A 20,273-nucleotide genomic window follows, 5' to 3' on the forward strand; every position below is an offset into this window, starting at 1 on the left:
GGCTCCTCCCCCAGCTCGTCCAAATATGGTCACTTCCTGCTCCAAACTATCAAGATGGTGACGGACAGAATCTGAACTGGAGGATTCATAACGTTCACAAACCAACGATAACATCACTGATGGTTGATGTGAATGAGTTTCCAGACAAAAATCACAGTAAAGAAAACTGAAGCTGTGAACTACAGTCAGGCAGAACCAGTTTCTACTTTTTCAATCACCAGATTCACAGAATCCTCTTCATGTTTTTAGGAAAGAACACATTTTATAATTATACTTCAGTTTTTGTTTTACATTGTAAGTATCAATTTATCAGTTTCTGTCCAAGTCTTCAGGCCTTTGGTGGCTGACCTCATCCAGAGTCGACCCACATGATACTTATTAACTTGATTTGACATGTAAAACTCAATTATGCCATTGCATCTTAAATCAAAGGGAAACTTTATTTTCATTCATTTAATCATCATTCAGCAAGCACAGGCTTGAAAAGAAACCAAGTCGTAAAAAAAGTTAGAACATTTCAGCAGTAGCAGCATAACATGGTAATTAAAAGATCAGTAGGAAGGCACACGTCTGTTGCGTATGTAGACCAAGTGCACTGGCACAGGAAACAGCCAGAATACTTATTAAAGTGACTTTCACTGTTTGTACATTTTAAACCCAAGTTTCTGCCCAATAATCAATTACTACCATCAGCAGTAAATATAAATAAATCATTTCGCTTTTTATTATTTTTAAATCACCCAACACGTGTCACGTGTACCAGTGTTGTTTTTTTAGAGTTGTATTTCTGAATAATGTCGGCTCACACTGATACATTTCAAACAATTCATCATTGTAAAAATAAAAAAATAAAAAGAGTTTGTGGCCGTAACACAGGAATTCATTTGCTGAAATAAAAAAAAATAATTAAAAAACATAAAACAAATGTCTAGCAGGAAATAAATCGTGGTGACATTTTATATCCAAAAGTTCAGAGGTCAACTTCACTGTGACATCATCGTGTTTTGTTGTCAAGCAGCTACCGAAAAATAATATTTTGTCAGCAAAATAACATAAGTACGTTCCTTATCCTGCTTTAGCGTTTATTATTATAATTATGCTTTATTATTAATATTGTAATTATCATGGCTGCTCACAGTATGCGTGTCCCAGCAGGATGCGTCAGTCCGTCAGTGAGCGCTGCTGAAAATAGATGGCGCCGTGCTAGTGGCAGCCTGTCACAGCAGCTCCCCCGACTGTGTTTTGTTTTAAGTATTTTTCTTTCCTTCTCCTCTCTTCGGAGTTTTTTTTTTGTTTTGTTTTTCTTCACGTGTGTTACTGTTATTTTATTGCTTTTTATTATTTTTATAATTATTTCCTGTATGCTGCTGTAGCGAAAAAATTTCCCCTTGGGGATTAATAAAGTAACTACCTACCTACCTAAATGAGTCCTGGTCTCTGGAAGCTTCTCTTCCTGGTGAGGATGAATGAGTGGAGTCCGTTTTTCACATCGGTCACGAACTCTTTTCAGAATAAAATTTAAAAAAATTAAATCCCTGAAATGGAAGACACCCACGTCTTGCTTATTCATGGAGCCGGTCGGTGGGCTCGGTCACAGCGAGCAGAAGTATCTGTGGACGGGGAACGCTGTGAGTCCGGCCAGAGCGATGCCCAGACTGTCGCCCACGCTGGCAGCCGCCATGGCGAACTCCCGGTGTCTGTCTTCAGTCTGTGGGAGGACAGAGACGTCAGGACGGACAGGCAGCTTCATCTCAACAGTCGTTCCTACACTGACTTAGACTCGCACACTAAAGCCTGACGATCAGGAAAAAAAATCTATTTCTGTTGAGCACAAAAATGTCCTTAAATGAAAGCAACATCATCTGGGAACTGATTTAATAGCAGACGTAATGCGGAGAACAGGACTCCTGTGTTGGTGTGTAGTTATCAACGACACCGCTGTGTGTCAGCTGGAAGACAGCCTGAGTCCACAGACGGGTCAGCGGCTCTGAAACTACTGGAGAAACACCAGTGAGCATTTCAAAGCTGCTTTTTTATAACCCTAAAGAACAAACCAACCAACAGAAAGAGGACTTCACCTCCTTGCTGATGAAGTAGAAGGTGTTGACATACGCAGTTCCACCCAGCAGACCCTCATAGAGGACAATAACAAACACCAGCCAGGCGCTGGGCAGGAACTGGAAACGCACAGCGAACAGGAAAAACACTGCATTCAACATCTGGAGAGAGAAAACAGGAGAAATACTGCATTCAACATCTGGAGAGAGAACAGGAGAAACACTGCATTCAACATCTGGAGAGAGAAAACAGGAGAAACACTGCATTCAACATCTGGAGAGAGAACAGGAGAAACACTGCACTCAACATCTGGAGAGAGAAAACAAGAGAAATACTGCACTCAACATCTGGAGAGAGAAACCAGGATGTGTTTTGTTTTGTTGTGGGATACCCCTCCCCCCCACCACCCCCCCACCCCCCACCCCACACACACACACACAGACAGACAGACAGAGAGGATATTCATGCAAATAATGTGGGAACACCAGGGTGATGAGATTGTGGGTTCAATGTAATCTATCCAACCTGACATTAAATCATAAAGTTTTTATTGTAAGATGACAGCATTTTAATCTATTCAACATATTGCATATTTTATATTTTAACTCTATTTGTGTTTAATTTTATGCATTTTATCCATTTCTTATGCAACTCATTTTTTTTTCAAAATTTTTAAATGTTCCTTTATATCTGTTTTTATGTGAAACACTGCATGCAATTTTCTTGCTGTGAATCCCTTTGAACTGCATTTCTTGTATGAAGGGTGCATTACAAATAAAGTTTATTATTATTATTATTATTATTATTATTATTACTATTTTCTTTTATAAACCTGTATAGAGGTGTAAATGCTGTGGAAATCATTTAACCATTATTGAATATATAAAATGTTGATAGTCAGCACACCTATCCAGCTGCTAACTTTCTTTATATCTGTCTCAGGTGGTGAATTAAGTATGTAAAGTGTTGTCAGTAGAAACCATCAGATGGAGGACCACGTCAAACACACAGAACCTTTTCTGCTGACTCAGACTTCAGGTGTTTCCTACCTGCACCAGAGAGAGAATCCACAGTCTCCTGATCTTCACACAGCGCAGCGAGGAGCGCGACAGAAACACACCAGACTGGTAGAGCGTCTGGTACCTGAACACACACACACACACACACACACACACACACAACGATTTACTTTATGTCGTTAATACGTTCAGGACAGATTCTGATGACGAGGTTTTTTGAGGAAAAATCGCAGGGATTTTAAAACATTGCAAGCTTCCGCAAATATTGCGGAGTTTGCTTTAATTTGTTAATTATTGCGATTTCTTGGAGGGACTGATTTATATTTCATAACTGACCAGCGATACTGCTGAGCATGGGACAGGAAGAAGTCAGGGAAATACAGGAGCTCCATCTGGAAGACAGGAAACATTTTAATAATGTCATTATGAAAAACAGGACATCTTATATCTCAAAACAGCCTCCAGAAGATTTAGTCTCAGCGTCGTGCAGCGAGACGAGCGCGACACCAGGAGGCGCTAGAGGACTCACCAGACCCTGGTTGATGAAGTACTCAGCGAAGTACACCAGACCGAGGGGGATCACAAACCTCAGCAGGCCCTGAACACAGAGAGGAGGAGTGAACACGGAGAGGAGGAGTGAACACGGAGAGGAGGAGTGAACACAGAGTGAGCTGACGAACACTCTGGTCAACTGGAGAGACTTACTCTGATGACGTGCAGCTTCTCTGTGAAGGTCAAAGGTCGGAGGGTTCTGACTTCTGCTACACTCAAGAGAAGACAACATGTAGTTAATGACAAACAGCAGCAGCAAAACACACACACACACACACACACACACACACACACACACACACACACACACACACACACACACACACACACACACACACGCACGATGAACCTCAAGAGAAGTTCTTCGATAAAATCAAACTGAAATTTTTTCTCTCCAACATAAACACATAAACTGACACATGTTCTAACGATCATGTGATCACATGTTCTAACGATCATGTGATCACATGTTCTAACGATCATGTGACAGGTCAGGAAGAAAACACGTCATCAGCCGCGTTTTTTTTTTTACTGCATTTACTGCTTTTACAGTTGTCAGTTTATTTCTGATCATAAACGTCTCTTTTTTTCTAGCAGGTTACGGTGAACTCACCTGTTGTTGACTCCTCTCCCTCCTCCTCCTCCTCTTCCTCCCCCTCCATGAGCTGCCGTCTCTCCTCCTCCTCCTCCTCGGCGGCGTCCTCGGCCTCGCTGCTCCTCCACTGAGGCAGCGACGGAGGATGCAGCAGCAGGAAGAAGTAGCTGTCAAACATCAGAGGAGGGATTTCATCAGCACCGTGAGTGACAGGTCACTGGTTCCATCTGATGTCATGTAACAGACAGACCTGACTGCATCCTCCCAACACCACCATGCAGGTCAGTCTTCATGGGACAACTGTGTTTAACTGTGTTTACACGCAGCAGCAGCATGTGAACACACGTGATGGATCTACAGCAGCAGGTCCAACGGTTCCAGTCCATCAACCTCGGCGAGGTGTTCCTAATAAACTGGCAACTGTGTGTAAGTCAGCAACCGGCTGGTGGAACATTCAGCAGGTTGAGACCAAAACAAGAGCTAAAAGACAGTAAATACTGGAGTCACGTTCAGACAAACTCTGAGCACCGACACAGTCACCATCAAAACTAAAGGTCGCGTCATTTTTTCCCCTAAATGGTCATAAAACCAGTTATTGTTATAATCGGCTATTTAAGCAGGTTTTCTCTCTTTATTGTGATTGATTTTCAAACATCCAGCAAACAATTCTTTGTTTTGAATACAGTAATCAACAATTTAAATTTGGGTAAAAACTTAATACATTCATCTCCTTTCTGGCACTTTTAAACAAATCGGTTATCTTGCTTGAGCTAAAAGTGTGAAAAATAAGATATTATAAGAGATATTCTCCAGTTTCAGTGGACAAAGTCAGCTTTCACATTACATACATGTTGTGTATGACATCCATGTGCCATTTTCTAATAATAGTTTTTTTTTCTGGCATATTAACATGATCCTAAACTCTTTGACCTTTGACCTCATGACACCAAGCAGTGCTCCAGCTGGACGTCACCGTGGACATCTGAAGATCTGAACACAGACTCACCTCATCAGCATCCCACACGGGACCAGCAGCATGATGAGCAGCGTGGTCCGAGGCGACAGGCCGGCCTGGACGAAGCCCGAGTAGAGGAGAGATCCGGCTACACCGGCACCACCGGTACCAGAACCCCACCCCTCCAGAACATCCCTGAGGAGGAGGAGGAGGAGGAGGAGGAGGGAAGCCAGAGGTCAGGACTAAACATGTGGAGGACACAGCAAGTGGTATGTTCTCACCGCATACATGTAATTAAATAAATCTACAGTTAAATCTGAAAGTCTTTACAAAGTTGTTCCATCTGGATTCATTCTTTCCACTGAAATATAGAAATATGTAGAATTAATCGTTTCTGATTGGTTCTCCCGTATGAATTGGTCCCACCTCTCAACTTTCTTCTTAAAGATGCTTTCAAGGACGCTCCAACTTCAGGAAGATTTCCTCTCTGGTGTTTCGTGTTTTTAGATTTTATTTCTTCATCAGTTTGTTTATGACTCTCCTGAAGTTGCAGAATTTAAACCAGTCGGATCTAAACGACTGTAATATTACTGATGTTCTTCAATCCACATTCATACTCACATTTTCTTTCTGTTCATCTTTGACAGTTTATATTTACCATAAAATATTTATTTATCTGTGTCCACACAGAATCAGTAAAGTATTGATTATGTATTAAATATGAAGTATTGTGAGGTATTATGTATTAAGTATGATTAATTATTATGAAGTATTATGAAGTATTAAGTATTATTAGATATTATTAAGTATTAGATATTATTAACTATTATTACATATTATTAAGTATTATGTATTATTAGATATTATTAAGTATCATTAAGTATTATGTATTATTAACTATTATTACATATTATTAAGTATTATGTATTATTAAGTATTATTGTGTATTATGTATTATTTCTGACAGACACAGACTTCATGGACAAGGACCAGACTGGAGGTTTGCGGATCTCCTCTGGTTCTGATCCGAGTCGTGTGCTGACGTTGAGTTCGGATCTTGAACTGGAGGACGTTGAGTGAACGTGTTGAGAGTTTTTTTTACCTGCTGAAGAAGACGGTGAGCGAGAGGAAGGAGAGTTCTCCCAGTCCTGAGCTGATGCTGGCGAAGATCACGCCTGGAAACACAGGGAGAGGTTCATCAGAGAGGAAACGGATCCTCCTGTTCGACTGAAGAAGATCCAGCTGCTCTTCTTCCTCTTCACTTCAATCTAAAGTCACATGAGACTTTATCGACTCCATTTATTCTTAAAAAAACCCACTTTGTTTTACATTTCGATTCTTGTCTGTAATCCTTCTCCAAGTCGTATCTTTGTTCTATTTCAAATATTTAAGCTGGAGAGAAATTTTGTTTTATGTTTTCTTTCATTTTCATTTGTTTATAAATATTTATATAAACAGCTGTGAAAATACAAAAAAAAAAGAAAAACAGTTGGAAAAATGTGAATTTGAATGTAAAACACCGCCAGCATCCTGTAACGTCCTGAGTGACGTATCCTTCTGTCTCCGTCTCTAAACATGCTTTAAAAAGCATCAAATAAAAGTGCATGTGAACATCAGGTCACAGATCAGCGTCACCGTGACGACGAACATCTCGCATCAAACCAAGCACGCATCGTCAAACCGCAGCAGCTCGCAACACCAATGAGAAGACAGGAAGTGAAACCAAGGTGATTTAAAATAGTTTCTGATTCAAATCATACTTCGAGATGAAAATAAAAACAGCTGCTTTACCTAAAATGCTGATCCACACGGCCGAGGAGAAGGACACCAGCAGGAAACTGGTCGCCGCGACAACGCTGCAGAACACCACTCGGACTCTAGGAATAAAAATAGGAAATAAAATGACAACGTCCATGTTGTTACTGATCCACGTCCTCACTGACCTGACTGGGATAGTTTCCCCTTTCAGACACTCTGAGTTTATTATGAGTGAATTAAAATTAAAACTTTTTATTGAACATGTTTTAAATGTGAAGGAACCGCTGGAAGACAGAAACATTTACGAGGACGTGAAAGGAAAACTGGAAGAAAAGAAACGGTTCATTCCAGTAGAAACGTCCTGATTTGAACCTGAATGTGACGTCAGAGTTTCATTTGCGCTGAAGTCAGCTGTTGTTCCCGTAAACACACAATGAGAAGAAACGAGCGCTGTCTTACCCATAAGGCAGTTTGTGGATCACAAACGGAGCGACCAGCTTGATGAGCAGAGTCGGGAGGATGTCGGCCAGCAGCACCGCCTGACAGCAGAAGAAATACTTATCCAGTAACGTACATTAAATATGTTAAAACAATTAGAGCTCCGGTCCCGTGTCCGTTACATCCATCCACCTCCTCCTCCACCTGGGTGGAGACAGCACAGGTACCAAACAGCACCTTCATAAAACATCCATGTTCGACTCTGGGATGAGAACCGGTTTATAAAGTCCTGAATCTTTACAGAAATGTTTTCACACGTGAAATCTGACAGCACATTAACACTGGACAGTTGTGTCCGCTGCTGTGGGTCAAAGGGGGCGGAGCCTCTCACAGCTGTGGGTCGGAAATTACAGGAGAAGTTGAAACTGCAGCTATTTAACAAAAGGAGACGTCGGAGCTCACTGAGCCTCATTTTAACTGTTACGAACAGATTTCAGACGTATTTCATGTTTGGAAATGTCTGAACACTCCAGTTTGTAATTCACAGCCTGAAACGTGAGGACCTGATTGGCCCGTTGGATCCGTTAAACCGGGTCAGAGAGGCCCAGTTCTCAGTGAGCGGATGTGATTCAGTGATTCAGTGAGTTTACCGCAGTAGAAACCGGATTACAGTCGTATCGGCTGCTGTTTCCAGTCTGGAAGTCCACAGACGAAGTCCCTGAAGTCTGGAATCAAAAGAAGGAAAACTATCTTCACCTCCACAGACACAGACGTGTATGACGTGTATGACATGTATGACGTCTGTAAGAACACAACATGTGAGGAGACGTGTGCTCTCTTACCGAAGCGGTGGAGTTCTGGGACTCCTGCGTCTTCAGGATGTCGTGAGCAGCACTCAGCATCACCACGTACGCAAAGTTGTTGCACAACCCGAGCAGCCTGGGGGGGGTCCATTATGACTTCAATGGATTTTACATGTTTCATAAAACCACATTAAAGTTTGTAACATAATAAATGTTCTGATCCGGTGTAAATGTCCCGTTTAAACACTCACCAGAAGCCGGTGCAGTTCCGCCACCGAGCGCACCGACCTGTGAAAGGAAAACGGACCGTTAACGACTCCTGGGAGCAGCAGTGTGTGTGTGTGTGTGTGTGTGTGTGTGTGTGTGTGTGTGTGTGTGTTTGTGTGTGTGTGTGTGTGTGTGTGTGTGTGTGTGTGTGTGTGTGTGTGTGTGTGTGTGTGTGTGTGTGTGTGTGTGTGTGTGTGTGTTTGTGTGTGTGTGTGTGTGTGTGTGTGTGTGTGTTTGTGTGTGTGTGTGTGTGTTTGTGTGTGTGTGTGTGTGTGTGTGTGTTTGTGTGTGTGTGTGTATTTGTGTGTGTGTTTGTGTGTGTGTGGTCACAGAATCTGTCCGGTGGTTATAACAATAATAATAATTAAAAACTTTATTTCTAATGCACCTTTCATACATGAAATACAGCTCAAAGTGCTTCACAGCAAGAAAATTACATGCAGTGTTTCACATAAAAAGGAACATTTAAAAATATAGAAAAAAATGAAACGCATAAGAAACATAAAATTAAACACAAATAAAATATAGTTCAAATATAAAATAAGCAATATGCATTTTAAAGACGCGGTTCAAAGTGGAAGAGAGCTTAAAGAGCAGCTAGTTAAAAACTAAAGTAAAGAGATGTGTTTTCATCTTTTTTTTTTAAAGTATTAACTGAAAGCTTCTCTGATATCGAACAGCTGGTTTGTTCCACAGATTCGGAGCAGAACCGATAGAAGCTGCTGAACCTCCAATTAACCAGCAGCAGATGATCTCAGTGTTCCTGAAGGCTCATAGTGAACCAGACAGTCAGAGATGTATTCAGAGCTTTATATGTGAGGGGGAGGAGCTTAAAGTCAATCCTGTGTTACAGGTAAACCCTGCAGAGCAGCTAGAACCGGACTGATGTTCTCTCTCCTCTTGGTTCTGGTTAACAGCCGAGCTGCAGAGTTCTGGATGAGGTGCCGACTGTTTTTATCCTCCTTTAATTTTAGGAAATTATTGCTCATCCATTTATTTATTGCTAAAAGATATTCAGTGACGGAGCGCATAGCTGCGTCATCAAGTCACGTGTCATCTGGATAACCACGAAAACAACCATTGAGCTCTCTGATGATGTTCCCTAGCGGCAGCATGTAGAACAGCAGAGGACCGCGGCAGGCCCTGTGGGACCCCACAGCAGCTGATCGCTAATGTTACGTAACTTCCTCCCTCTGATGTGTTTTGAACCAGTTTAAGACACTCGACCTTGTTTTCATCAGTTTAGTCGCTGAGTATTTCAGTAAGTTCTGTTTCAGTGCTCTAAAGCCTGAAACTTCTCCAGGACGTTGTTCTCTGACCCACCGTTATCACCGTCGGGGCTCTGAACGGGATCTGCGTTGACGCTGGCCGCCTGCTCCATGTTTACAGAACCAGCCCGTTACCGAACCGAACCGGGGACCACAATTCCGAATACTGCCGCTCACACCGACATCGGTCCGAGCCCACCGGGACGGTGAGGTGGTCCCGGAGAGAGAGAGAGATGATCTCTGGTCGTCTTCACTGCAAAATTATCCGTTTTCTAAACTTTGAGGAAGTCATGTGAACTGCGGTGTTCCATTATAATAAACTTCCCGCGAAAACAAAACACAAACACAAACGTTCCTCTCGCCTATAAACAGTATTTACGAAACTCTTGTTTTAGGTTACGGTAGTTTCATCTCACTTTAAGATATTTACATTATTTTACTGTTATGGGTGGTTAAAGTGCACTTTAGTTGTGAAATGAATGTCGTAAAGTCAGAGAATTTTTTTTAATTTTTTTTTAATTTTTACATTAATAATAAAATAAACATCTGCCCCTAAAATGTAGTAAAATACAGAGGTAAAAAATACAAATCCGTCCTCAATAGTGACCCACTCACTGCTGACTGCTGCACACTGCTGCTTCTTCTGAGTGCCTCTTACGTCAATCATCCTCCACCGTGGAGAGATCGTTTGTTTTGTTTGTTGCGAGCAGGTGGAAGAAGACTGGAAGACGTCACAGTGATGAGAAAAAGAAAAAAGGCAACGACTATAACAATATCGATAAACTCTTGTCACCTTAATATTAATATAAAGTATAGTGTTCTTTAAAAATATGTTCTGCTCTTTTCGTTTTTTTTGTCTGAGTATCCTCAGAAAAAGGAAGCAGCAGCCGTCGGTGACGTCAGACTCCTGCTGGACACTAAAGACTGAAGTTCCGGGAGAAATTCACATCGTGAATATTTGAAATATTATTGTAAATGTAAGTTTTGTATTTAAAAGTGAAACATTAGGCTGATTTGTTTTTGTGAGTTTTAAAACCAAATTTTAAAAACAGATTTGAGTTCTGCATGAAAAAAACAACGCTGGTGTGTCGTGCAGCCCAGCTTTGTGCAGGTGGGGATCATGAGTTATGGTGGTCCTGGTGGGTGTGGTCTCCCAGGTGGCCCTGGTGGGTGTGGTCTTCCGGGTAGTCCTGGTGGGTGTGATCTTCCGGGTAGTCCTAGTGGGTGTGGTCTTCCGGGTAGTCCTGGTGGTTATGGTGTCCCGGGTAGTCCTGGTGGGTGTGGTCTTCCGGGTAGTCCTGGTGGTTATGGTGTCCCGGGTAGTCCTGGTGGGTGTGGTCTTCCGGGTAGTCCTGGTGGATGTGGTGTCCCGGGTAGTCCTGGTGGGTGTGGTCTCCCGGGTGGTCCTGGTGGGTGTGGTGTCCCGGGTAGTCCTGGTGGGTGTGGTCTCCCGGGTGGTCCTGGTGGGTGTGGTGTCCTGGGTAGTCCTGGTGGGTGTGGTCTGCCGGGTGGTCCTGGTGGGTGTGGTGTCCCGGGTGGTCCTGGTGGGTGTGGTGTTCCGGGTGGTCCTGGTGGGTGTGGTCTCCGGGTGGTCCTGGTGGGTGTGGTGTCCCGGGTAGTCCTGGTGGGTGTGGTGTCCCGGGTGGTCCTGGTGGGTGTGGTATTCCGGGTGGTCCTGGTGGGTGTGGTCTGCCGGGTAGTCCTGGTGGGTGTGGTGTCCCGGGTGGTCCTGGTGGGTGTGGTGTCCGGGTGGTCCTGGTGGGTGTGGTGTCCCGGGTGGTCCTGGTGGATGTGGTGTCCCGGGTAGTCCTGGTGGGTGTGGTCTCCCGGGTGGTCCTGGTGGGTGTGGTGTCCCGGGTAGTCCTGGTGGGTGTGGTCTGCCGGATGGTCCTGGTGGGTGTGGTCTCCGGGTGGTCCTGGTGGGTGTGGTGTCCCGGGTGGTCCTGGCGTCCACACTCAGGTGTCCAAGTACCTGCGCTTCATCAACGACTACATCTACCAAGGAGAGGAGGGCTCGGCTGAGGTGTGACGTTCAGGACGCTGACCTCCTGCTGACCTGCATCCTCCTTCTCAGCTCCTCCTTATATTCCTGACTCCGATTCATTTAACAGTTTTTTGCATTAAAACTTTTAAGCATCACTTCAGTGTGTCTGTGTTTTTGTTACTTGAATAGTTTTTATTACCTTTTCTGGACCTCTAACAGCTGCTGAAAAGAAAGAGAAACAGATTCATGTTTCCTGGTCGTCGTCCAACGAGGCGTCTCAGCTGCAGGCAGGAGGCGGAGCTACATTTACTATGTTGAGTTTATTGAGGAAGGAAACATTTGTTTGTTGCCTGACTATGGGTCTGATGTGGGCGGAGCCAAGTTCTGTGCTCCAACCAGAAGTGACTCTTAGTTGTGTGTTTGTGTACCAGCGCTGTCAATCAAACCGATCACACCTCATCCACATCCATCCTGACAAAACCACAGGTTCAGAGGGAACTTTGTAAAAGCATGTTTTTAATTTTCCATAAATATTAAATGCCAGATGCTGAGGATTTCAAAATAAAAGCTGTTTGGTAACAATGAGTTGTCTGTGTTCAGGAGAGACGTTTTTTTAGGCTCGCTGAGAATAAAGATTAGAGTCAGAGGAAACCATTGACCTCCTTTAAAATCTGAACAAAACAAGAAAAATGATGAAGCTTTGTTGTCCTGTTAAATTTCCCTTTCTGTAAAACACAAATAGTTTTTTTTCCAGTTTTGAAGAAGCACCATTTATTTCTCATCTTTGAGCAGAACACACAGAGATTATTTTTTTTACTGAGCTGCTGAACATAACAGAAGAACCAGCGATGTTCCCTCCGTCTGCACCATCACACAGGGAGCACCAAGGTGTAGAGTTAAACTCTGAGCGTGTCTGAGTCAGCAGCAGGTCGGCAGTGTGACTCGTCATCAGAAGGCACGTACATACAAACAGGAAGTCAATGCACCGCAGGGAAACCTTCACCCTAAATAAAACAGCACATTCAGCACTTCAAACTAAAAGAAAGACAACATTTTGTCTCCGCTGACAGACCGTCCTCCCAGCAGATACGTCGACTCGTCACAGCAGGTATGTCAGTGTCCCTGTTACCATGACAACAGGTCTGCAGACAGAACTCAAGAAGAACTTTGGCCAAAATAAAATCTGAAACGTGTCTCACACAAAATGAAAAAGAAAAGAGACGGGATCACATGAGATTAGTCCGTTTTCACGAGTCCGGTGCTGCTAATTTTCATCCTGGAAGTCCCAGAACAAGATATGTTTGGTGTTTTTGTTTTTTCAACATCCCCTCATCTCCATCAGTCCCAGGATAGACGGTCTCGTCCCGGAGACACTGAGGTGACAGTTTGTCCTGGTCTCTGGATACGTCTGCATGCACACACTCACCTGGTTACCCGCCCCCACGTAGTCTCAGCTGTCCCGTCTCTGTTGCCTGGATACACAGCGGGTCCACAGCACCGACCTTCACAGATGTGATGAACGAGTCTTCATCACATCTGCATCTCCACCCGGCTGGAACGATGCGCGAGCCTCCGTTACTTCAGACATCAGCGTGTTTCACAGTGTTGGGAGGTGTTATCAACTGTGGGACTCCAACGTGTGACGGCAGAGCAGTCTGTGCACGGAGAGGTAACCACGGACAGGTAACCATGGAGCGGTAACCACGGAGAGGTAACCACAGACAGGTAACCATGGAGAGGTAACCATGGAGAGGTAACCACGGAGAGGTAACCACGGAGAGGGAACCACGGAGAGGGAACCATGGCGCTGCTCACAGCGGCCGCTCGGCCTACGACCGCTGCTGCAGCTCTGGGCCTGAACCAGGGGGGGATTGAGGGGAGCTGCTGTTCCTACTCTCTGTGGTCGATGAGACCTCCACCTGGGAGACCTCCTCCTGGGAGACCTCTGCCTGGGATACCTCCGCCTGGGAGACCTCCTCCTGGGAGACGTCCTCCCTCCGCTCGTCCTCCTCAGCTTTCTTTTTCTCTGCCTTGGTCTTGAACCTCAGCCCATGGCCTGTTGAACACAAGAAATCATTCAGTTCTTAACTGAATTGTGAACTTTTAACATAACGTAGTTGGAGGCTTCAAATAATCCCACTGGGATTTTTTGACTTTCACTGGACTTTATAGAGTTTGTTATCTTTGTAAATTTTGATTGTTTTCAAATTTGTGTAAAATAAAAAGAAAGATCGAAGCAATTTCTTTAAATGATGAACTGATTGAGTGTGTAAAAGACTGACAGAAACCAAAGAGTTCACTCTGTTTATCAGTGAGTCCAAATAAAAAGACAACATCAAACTGTGACTCCTTCAACCAAATAACCAGAGTTTATGTGTGCAGAACTGTGTATGAAATTTAACACATTCATATCTTCACTGAATCTTCATTTCAGCATGAAGCTCCGACATCAAACTCAACATTCCTGATGGAAAATAACTGCTCAAATATTATTTATGCAACGAATTAACTAATGCCCCCTTTTCCAACATGTTTCTTTAGTCCTGCATCATCCAGCCATTTCAGATCATTGAGAAGAAATATTTTAAAGTGGCATTTCTCAGCCAACATTTCACCTGAAGTTTGTGCTACATTTGTAAATCTGTAAAACACAAAACTGATTAAATATACTGTCAAACTTCCTGATTTTAACTGAAACTCCACAATGAGGAACCTAAGAAGGTACGTTTTCAGTTTCTGTCGGTGAGCACTGATGCTACCAAACACACACACCAGCTAACTAACGTTGCAGATACACACATGGAAGATATTATATTTAATAAATGTAAACTAACATTTAAACATGCAAACAAAATTCCCTGATATTCCAGAAAACTCAAAGAAAAAATGATCAAATTCCCCGACTGTCCCTCAGCACAGTGCTCAGCTGATGTGTGTGTGTGTGTGTGTGTGTGTGTGTGTGTGTGTGTGTGTGTGTGTGTGTGTGTGTGTGTGCGTGTACTGACTCGGACAGTCAGCCACCTCTCTGTAAGCCTTCTTCTTGCAGCAGCCTCGACACAGGTTGAACACACATTTGCTTCCCTGCAGAGTGAAATAAGTGGGCGGGGCATAATGAAACAAACAAACAAACACACACACACACACACACACACACACACACACACACACACACACACACACACACACACACATTACTCAATGTCACCATGTCTTCAGATGTCTATGAAACAAAATGAATCATTACAACTGGACGACAGGTGTCAGTCTGCAGTCACCATGGAAACACGCTGAACTGGCTGCTCACCTTTGGGTTTCCGCACTGCTCACACTTGATGTACTTGGCTGCAGAGAGGAAGAGGAGGAGGGGGTGGAAGAACAGGAGGACGAGTAGGGGGAATAGCAATAAGAGGAAGAGGAGGGACAGTGTCAGTCTCAGGTTGGAGTGGTTCTGTGCTGTGAGCTCTCGGTGCCGCTCCACTCACGTTTGTGCTCCGGGCAGAAGTTCTTGTTCGGGTTTCTGGATCTCTTCTTCTGCTTGTTTTTGGAGAGCATGTCGGCAGCTCCTTCGGAGTCCTCCAGCGCCCTCTTCTGACACAGCGGCTTCTTCACCTCTGACCCCTGGCCGTTACCGTTGGCGACCGTCTCCTTTGGCCTGTATCCAAAGACGATGGATTACTCTGCTGTACCGATGCATGAAACAGTGTAGAGATGGAGGTGGAGACTCACGCTGGTCTGACGTACGGCTGGCAGATCCAGTGGGGGAGGGGCAGACTGCTGTCCTCCTTCTCCTCCTTTCCTCTGGAGATCTCCTCCTGTGGACACACAGCTGATAGATCTGAGGTCCTCAGAGGAGACCACAGCTCACTCTACCTGACTGCTGAGGGTCACATGACCAACGCAGGTACCCGAGCAAGCATTGGTGCCACCGAGCATCTCCAATGGTACTCATCAGAGAGAGAGGCGGGGCCTAAGGGTGTCCGTCCGTCCGTCCATCCATCCATCATCCATCCATCCGTCCGTCCCTCCCTCCCTCCCCCCCTCTCGGTTTCCTCCTCCTCCCTGTGTGTTTGTACCTGACAGCGCAGCCTCAACTGTTTGCTGACGTCAGCGAGCCCCTGCAGGTTCTTCACCTTGGCCAGTTCCTCTCTGAGGTCCTGGTGGATCTGCAGCCTGAACACAGACACACGTCTCAGTCTATGAAGAAACATGTATGATCACCAGATACTGCTGCTGAGGCCCCATTTAAAAAAAATCTCTTTATGAAAAGTTATTTCTTCCACGAGGAGGTTTGTTTGTTTGTTTTGTCAGCAGGTTAAAGAAAAACTACTGATAATGTTCATGAAACTTAGTGAAAGGGTGCAGCGTGAGGGTCAGGGTTAGAACCTTTAGTTTAGATCAGATCTGAATGTCGGTGCTGATACACTAAATATTTTTAACATTCTGTGTGATATTTGGTTCATTAAATGTCATTCATGTTAAAAGCCAGTAGATGGCAGTGAAGTTGACTCCGTATGAAAATCCGCCTTCTCAGGTACCAGTGATCCTCTGGATACACATGAACCTGCTCGGACTTTGTCCAGCAGCGGTTCTTATGGAGGACGGTGGATCACTGAGCAGAACCAGAACAACTGGAACATCACCACATTCATACACACAACATTCCCACATTCATATATGTGGAGGTCCCAGCTGCAGAGTGGACTGGTGGTCCTGGTGGAGGACTGCGTGTACCGCGTGTACTGTGTGTACCGCGCATGCCGCGTGTACCGAGTACTGGGAGTACTACAAACCCACTGCAGCTGTTCAACAGTCCTGGTCGTTCAGGATATATTACAATCATTTCTACTACTATTTTAAATTCAAGGAATAATCTGAAGTTCAGACAAATCTCAAGTTATTTTCTCATTTTTGAGATCTCCCACAGTCACAACACAACCACAAATAAATAAGAAATAAATTAGAAGCTGTGTTTAAGACGGGGCGTCACAAAACAACAAAAATGATCATCATGTGACCAAAGGAATGAACAATGACATCAGACGACTTCCACAAACTAGATTTAAATCATGTTACTGTTTTGTAGAGTTTTACCAGAGAAGTGGGTCTTGATTATTTGTCATATTTACCTCAATAATAAATCATATTTTCTGATCATTAACGTATGGAGCTTGTATTGTTTTCCATTGTTGGGTTTTTACTGCATCACAGCAGCCGTGTGACAAAGTTCGTGAGGTGAAGCGAGACGTACGTGTGGTGCCAGAGCTTGAAGAGGTGTGCTCGGACGTAGGACAGCGTGCAGGGCGGGTGCTGCTTCACCACCTCCAGGTACTCCTCAGCCATCTCCCACACGGGGGGGCTGCAGCCCTCGAACAGAGCCGGGTTATGGAGGTTCCCCTCTGACAGCGACAGAACACACACACACACACACACACACACAGGTCATCATCTGGTCACAGCAGTAATGAGTGAGAACTTGTGCAGTGTGAGTGGGCGTGGCTTCGTGTTCCCAACCTGCACTCATGACTCCCTGCACGCCCGTTTCCTGAATGCAGCGCTCCACGTCGCTCAGGTGTTGGATGTTTCCGTTAGCAAACACTGGAATATTCACCGACTTCCTGCAGAAACATCACAGCAGTACATTAATGTAAAGGTTTCCAGGTTGTCAAGCAGTCTGCGGTTTTAACACTAAAACAAACGCAGACAGAAGCGTTGAATCGGCGGTTGAACACGGGCAGATAAATGGTCTGTACTTGTATAGTTTTATCACCTTTCGGTCTCAAAGCTCTTTAACATGTTTTCCCATTCACGCACTAATGAGACAGATCACCATACAGGGTGCTGCCATCAGGAGAACATCCACACACCGATGGTTCACCATCAGGAGCAACTTAGGGTTCAGTGTCTTGCTCAAGGACGCTTAGGCATGTGGACAGGAGGAGCTGGGGATCGAACCACCAACCTTCTGATTAGTGTACAACCCACTCTACCGTCTGAGCGACAGCCTCCCATAGATGTGGACGAACGTGTCTCACCGTACTGCCTTGATGTGCTCCCAGCTAGCGATGCCCGTCATGGCTCCTTTCTGGTCTTTGGTTCTGCCGTGGACCGTCAGCAGCTACAAACACACGGAAGACTTTTAACACCTTTTATAATGAACCTGCGTTCAAAGCCAAAACAAAGAACATCCAGGAACTAAAGGCAGATCAGCACTTCGAATATTTCAGTTAATCAACCGTTGTTGGTGAAACAGGAAGCGCAGACGGTACCTGACATCCGGCCCTCTCCAGCATCTGGGCGTAGCGCACCGTCTTCTCCACCTCCGTGAACACGCGGATCTTACATGTGATCGGCACCGAGAGCTTCTCATTGGCTAACCTGACTAAACCAATCAGGAAGAACACCGCCGTTTACTGTGGTTGTGCTCGGAGGTTTCGTGCGGCGTCAACGCACACTTACCCATTTTCCCCAACAGCTCCCACTCGTCTTGAAGGAAAACTCCGTAGTGTCCTTAAAGACATTTAGACGTGTTAGTTCTCCGCCTCTCGTCCGTTACGCCCGCTGACAGCTGTCAGTGTTTGTGTGGTTTGTTGTGCGCACCTCTCTTAGCGATCATCTGCGGGCAGCCCAGGTTGAGGTCGATGGCGTCGCAGTAGTCCTGAGCCAGCAGGGCGGCCTGGAGGAACACCTCGGGGTCGTTGGCACAGAACTGACACGCACATAAAGAGAAGCGCTGATTTGCATGCAGCCGTCGTGTCATGTGACGTCTCTCTGACGGACATGGTGACGGCAGAAGAGAGTAAAGCCTGCTGCAGTCGGCGTGGAGCAGCTCACCTGTGTGATGAGCGGCCGGTCCTCCTCACACACCTCGTTGTACAGGTTATCTCTGCGGTAGTTGGCGTCGCGGACAAACACCTGAGCGTGCAGCATGGGGGTGTAGCAGAGCTGGGCGCCGTGGCGGCGGCTCAGCAGGCGCCAGGCCAGCTCGCTCTGGTCCACCATGGGCGCCACCACGAAGCGTGCTTCCTCCAGGGTCCTCCTCCAGAACTCAAAGCCCTGGAGCTTGGCCATCACAGAGGACTGCAGCGGACCAGGAAGCACAACAGTCTGTCAGAGACACCAGCAGAACTCCTGCTGAACCCACATGTGAAGAAGATCACCGAACCAATACACTACTGACAAACTGCTGTGGAACCAAAGGAATGACACAACCGAAACAAATCCTAAAAGACAGTGAAGTAGAAGCCAACGGAAGAAGGGCAGGCGCTCCACTTCCTGGTGCTGCAGGTTCACCGGTCCCCAGAGTTCTACCTCTCGCTGCCAAATGTTCTGAAACTTTGCTGATTCTTAAAATGTAGATCTGAGAGGTTGTGAAGTCAATAACCAATCATTTAAATGTGTGTGTGTGTGCGTGTGTGCTCCCCCCCCCTTTCACCACCCAGGTCGGGTCCCTGGGGCGGAACCACTTTCAGCAGACACTCTGATGGTCACTAATTTAATTACAAACTCACGGTGATTGTACTTCAGATGTTCAGACTTCGACGGCTGAAATATAAATAACATTCACACCTACAACTGTTCACCTGGAACTGTTCACCTTGAACTCTTCACCTAGAACTGTTCACCTGGAACTCTTCACCTAGAACTCTTCACCTGGAACTCTTCACCTAGAACTCTTCACCTGGAACTGTTCACCGGGAACTCTTCACCTGGAACTCTTCACCTGGAACTGTTCACCGGGAACTGTTCACCGGGAACTGTTCACCTGGAACTCTTCACCTGGAACTGTTCACCTGGAACTGTTCACCTAGAACTCTTCACCGGGAACTGTTCACCGGGAACTGTTCACCTGGAACTCTTCACCTAGAACTCTTCACCTGGAACTGTTCACCTGGAACTGTTCACCGGGAACTCTTCACCTGGAACTCTTCACCTAGAACTGTTCACCTGGAACTGTTCACCGGGAACTGTTCACCTAGAACTGTTCACCTGGAACTCTTCACCTAGAACTGTTCACCTGGAACTGTTCACCTAGAACTGTTCACCTAGAACTGTTCACCTGGAACTGTTCACCTGGAACTCTTCACCTAGAACTGTTCACCTGGAACTGTTCACCTAGAACTCTTCACCTGGAACTGTTCACCTAGAACTGTTCACCTGGAACTCTTCACCTAGAACTCTTCACCTGGAACTGTTCACCTGTCTGAAACGTCAGAGCCAACATCCTGTTTGTTTGTTGGCTTGTTTGTGGGGTTTAACGTGGGGTGTAGCTCCAAAGCTAACAGCAGCCAGCTGACCTGCAGCACATGATCCTCCGCAGCAGCAGAACCACACACACACCTGAACACACGCGCGATCACACCAACACCTCCAGTACAGCCTCACGAGCCGCCGCGGTGTCACACGAAACTCAAACTACTCTCACGTGTCTGCACCGTTTTCTGTTTTCACCTGTAATCCGGGGAAGTCTGCAGAGTTCTACCGGCGCCACACTTTCCAACGGAGTGTAACAGCGAAACAACGCCGGTGGGAAACTTTTTCCTGTCCTCTGCTTTTTTTTTCTTTCTTTTTTTTCTCTC

General features: G+C 45.4%; 2 protein-coding genes across 4 annotated transcripts; both read right to left on the bottom strand.

Moving 5' to 3' along the window:
• Positions 1 to 421: 421 nt before the first annotated feature.
• On the bottom strand, positions 422 to 10,033 carry cln3 (CLN3 lysosomal/endosomal transmembrane protein, battenin). 2 transcript variants are annotated; one of them, XM_069177355.1, is made up of 15 exons: positions 9,769 to 10,033; positions 8,430 to 8,466; positions 8,218 to 8,314; positions 8,026 to 8,100; positions 7,397 to 7,476; positions 6,971 to 7,056; positions 6,282 to 6,354; positions 5,231 to 5,374; positions 4,243 to 4,391; positions 3,783 to 3,835; positions 3,607 to 3,675; positions 3,414 to 3,469; positions 3,108 to 3,201; positions 2,079 to 2,219; positions 422 to 1,708 (listed from the first exon to the last, which is right to left on the bottom strand). In XM_069177355.1, the coding sequence occupies exons 1-15, from the start codon at positions 9,824 to 9,826 to the stop codon at positions 1,592 to 1,594; spliced, it is 1,329 nt and encodes a 442-aa protein (XP_069033456.1). In that variant the 5' UTR covers positions 9,827 to 10,033; the 3' UTR covers positions 422 to 1,591. The 2 variants fall into 2 exon arrangements, with proteins under 2 accessions (XP_069033456.1, XP_069033455.1); XM_069177354.1 differs by having other exon boundaries at positions 3,783 to 3,838.
• Positions 10,034 to 12,199: 2,166 nt separating this feature from the next.
• On the bottom strand, positions 12,200 to 20,273 carry dus1l (dihydrouridine synthase 1-like (S. cerevisiae)). Of its 2 annotated transcripts, none has more exons than XM_069177360.1 (14): positions 20,146 to 20,273; positions 18,529 to 18,774; positions 18,295 to 18,403; positions 18,154 to 18,204; positions 17,964 to 18,076; positions 17,730 to 17,812; positions 17,209 to 17,312; positions 16,946 to 17,093; positions 15,771 to 15,867; positions 15,424 to 15,509; positions 15,180 to 15,349; positions 15,002 to 15,039; positions 14,703 to 14,778; positions 12,200 to 13,753 (listed from the first exon to the last, which is right to left on the bottom strand). In XM_069177360.1, exons 2-14 carry the CDS (start codon positions 18,763 to 18,765, stop codon positions 13,527 to 13,529), a joined length of 1,539 nt encoding a protein of 512 aa, XP_069033461.1. In that variant the 5' UTR covers positions 18,766 to 18,774; positions 20,146 to 20,273; the 3' UTR covers positions 12,200 to 13,526. The 2 variants fall into 2 exon arrangements, with proteins under 2 accessions (XP_069033461.1, XP_069033462.1); XM_069177361.1 differs by having other exon boundaries at positions 18,529 to 18,801.

Source organism: Embiotoca jacksoni, unplaced genomic scaffold, assembly GCF_022577435.1.
Source record: "Embiotoca jacksoni isolate LCO1_2020_lvr unplaced genomic scaffold, fEmbJac1.0.p SCAF_71, whole genome shotgun sequence".
Taxonomy (NCBI): Eukaryota; Metazoa; Chordata; class Actinopteri; family Embiotocidae; genus Embiotoca; species Embiotoca jacksoni.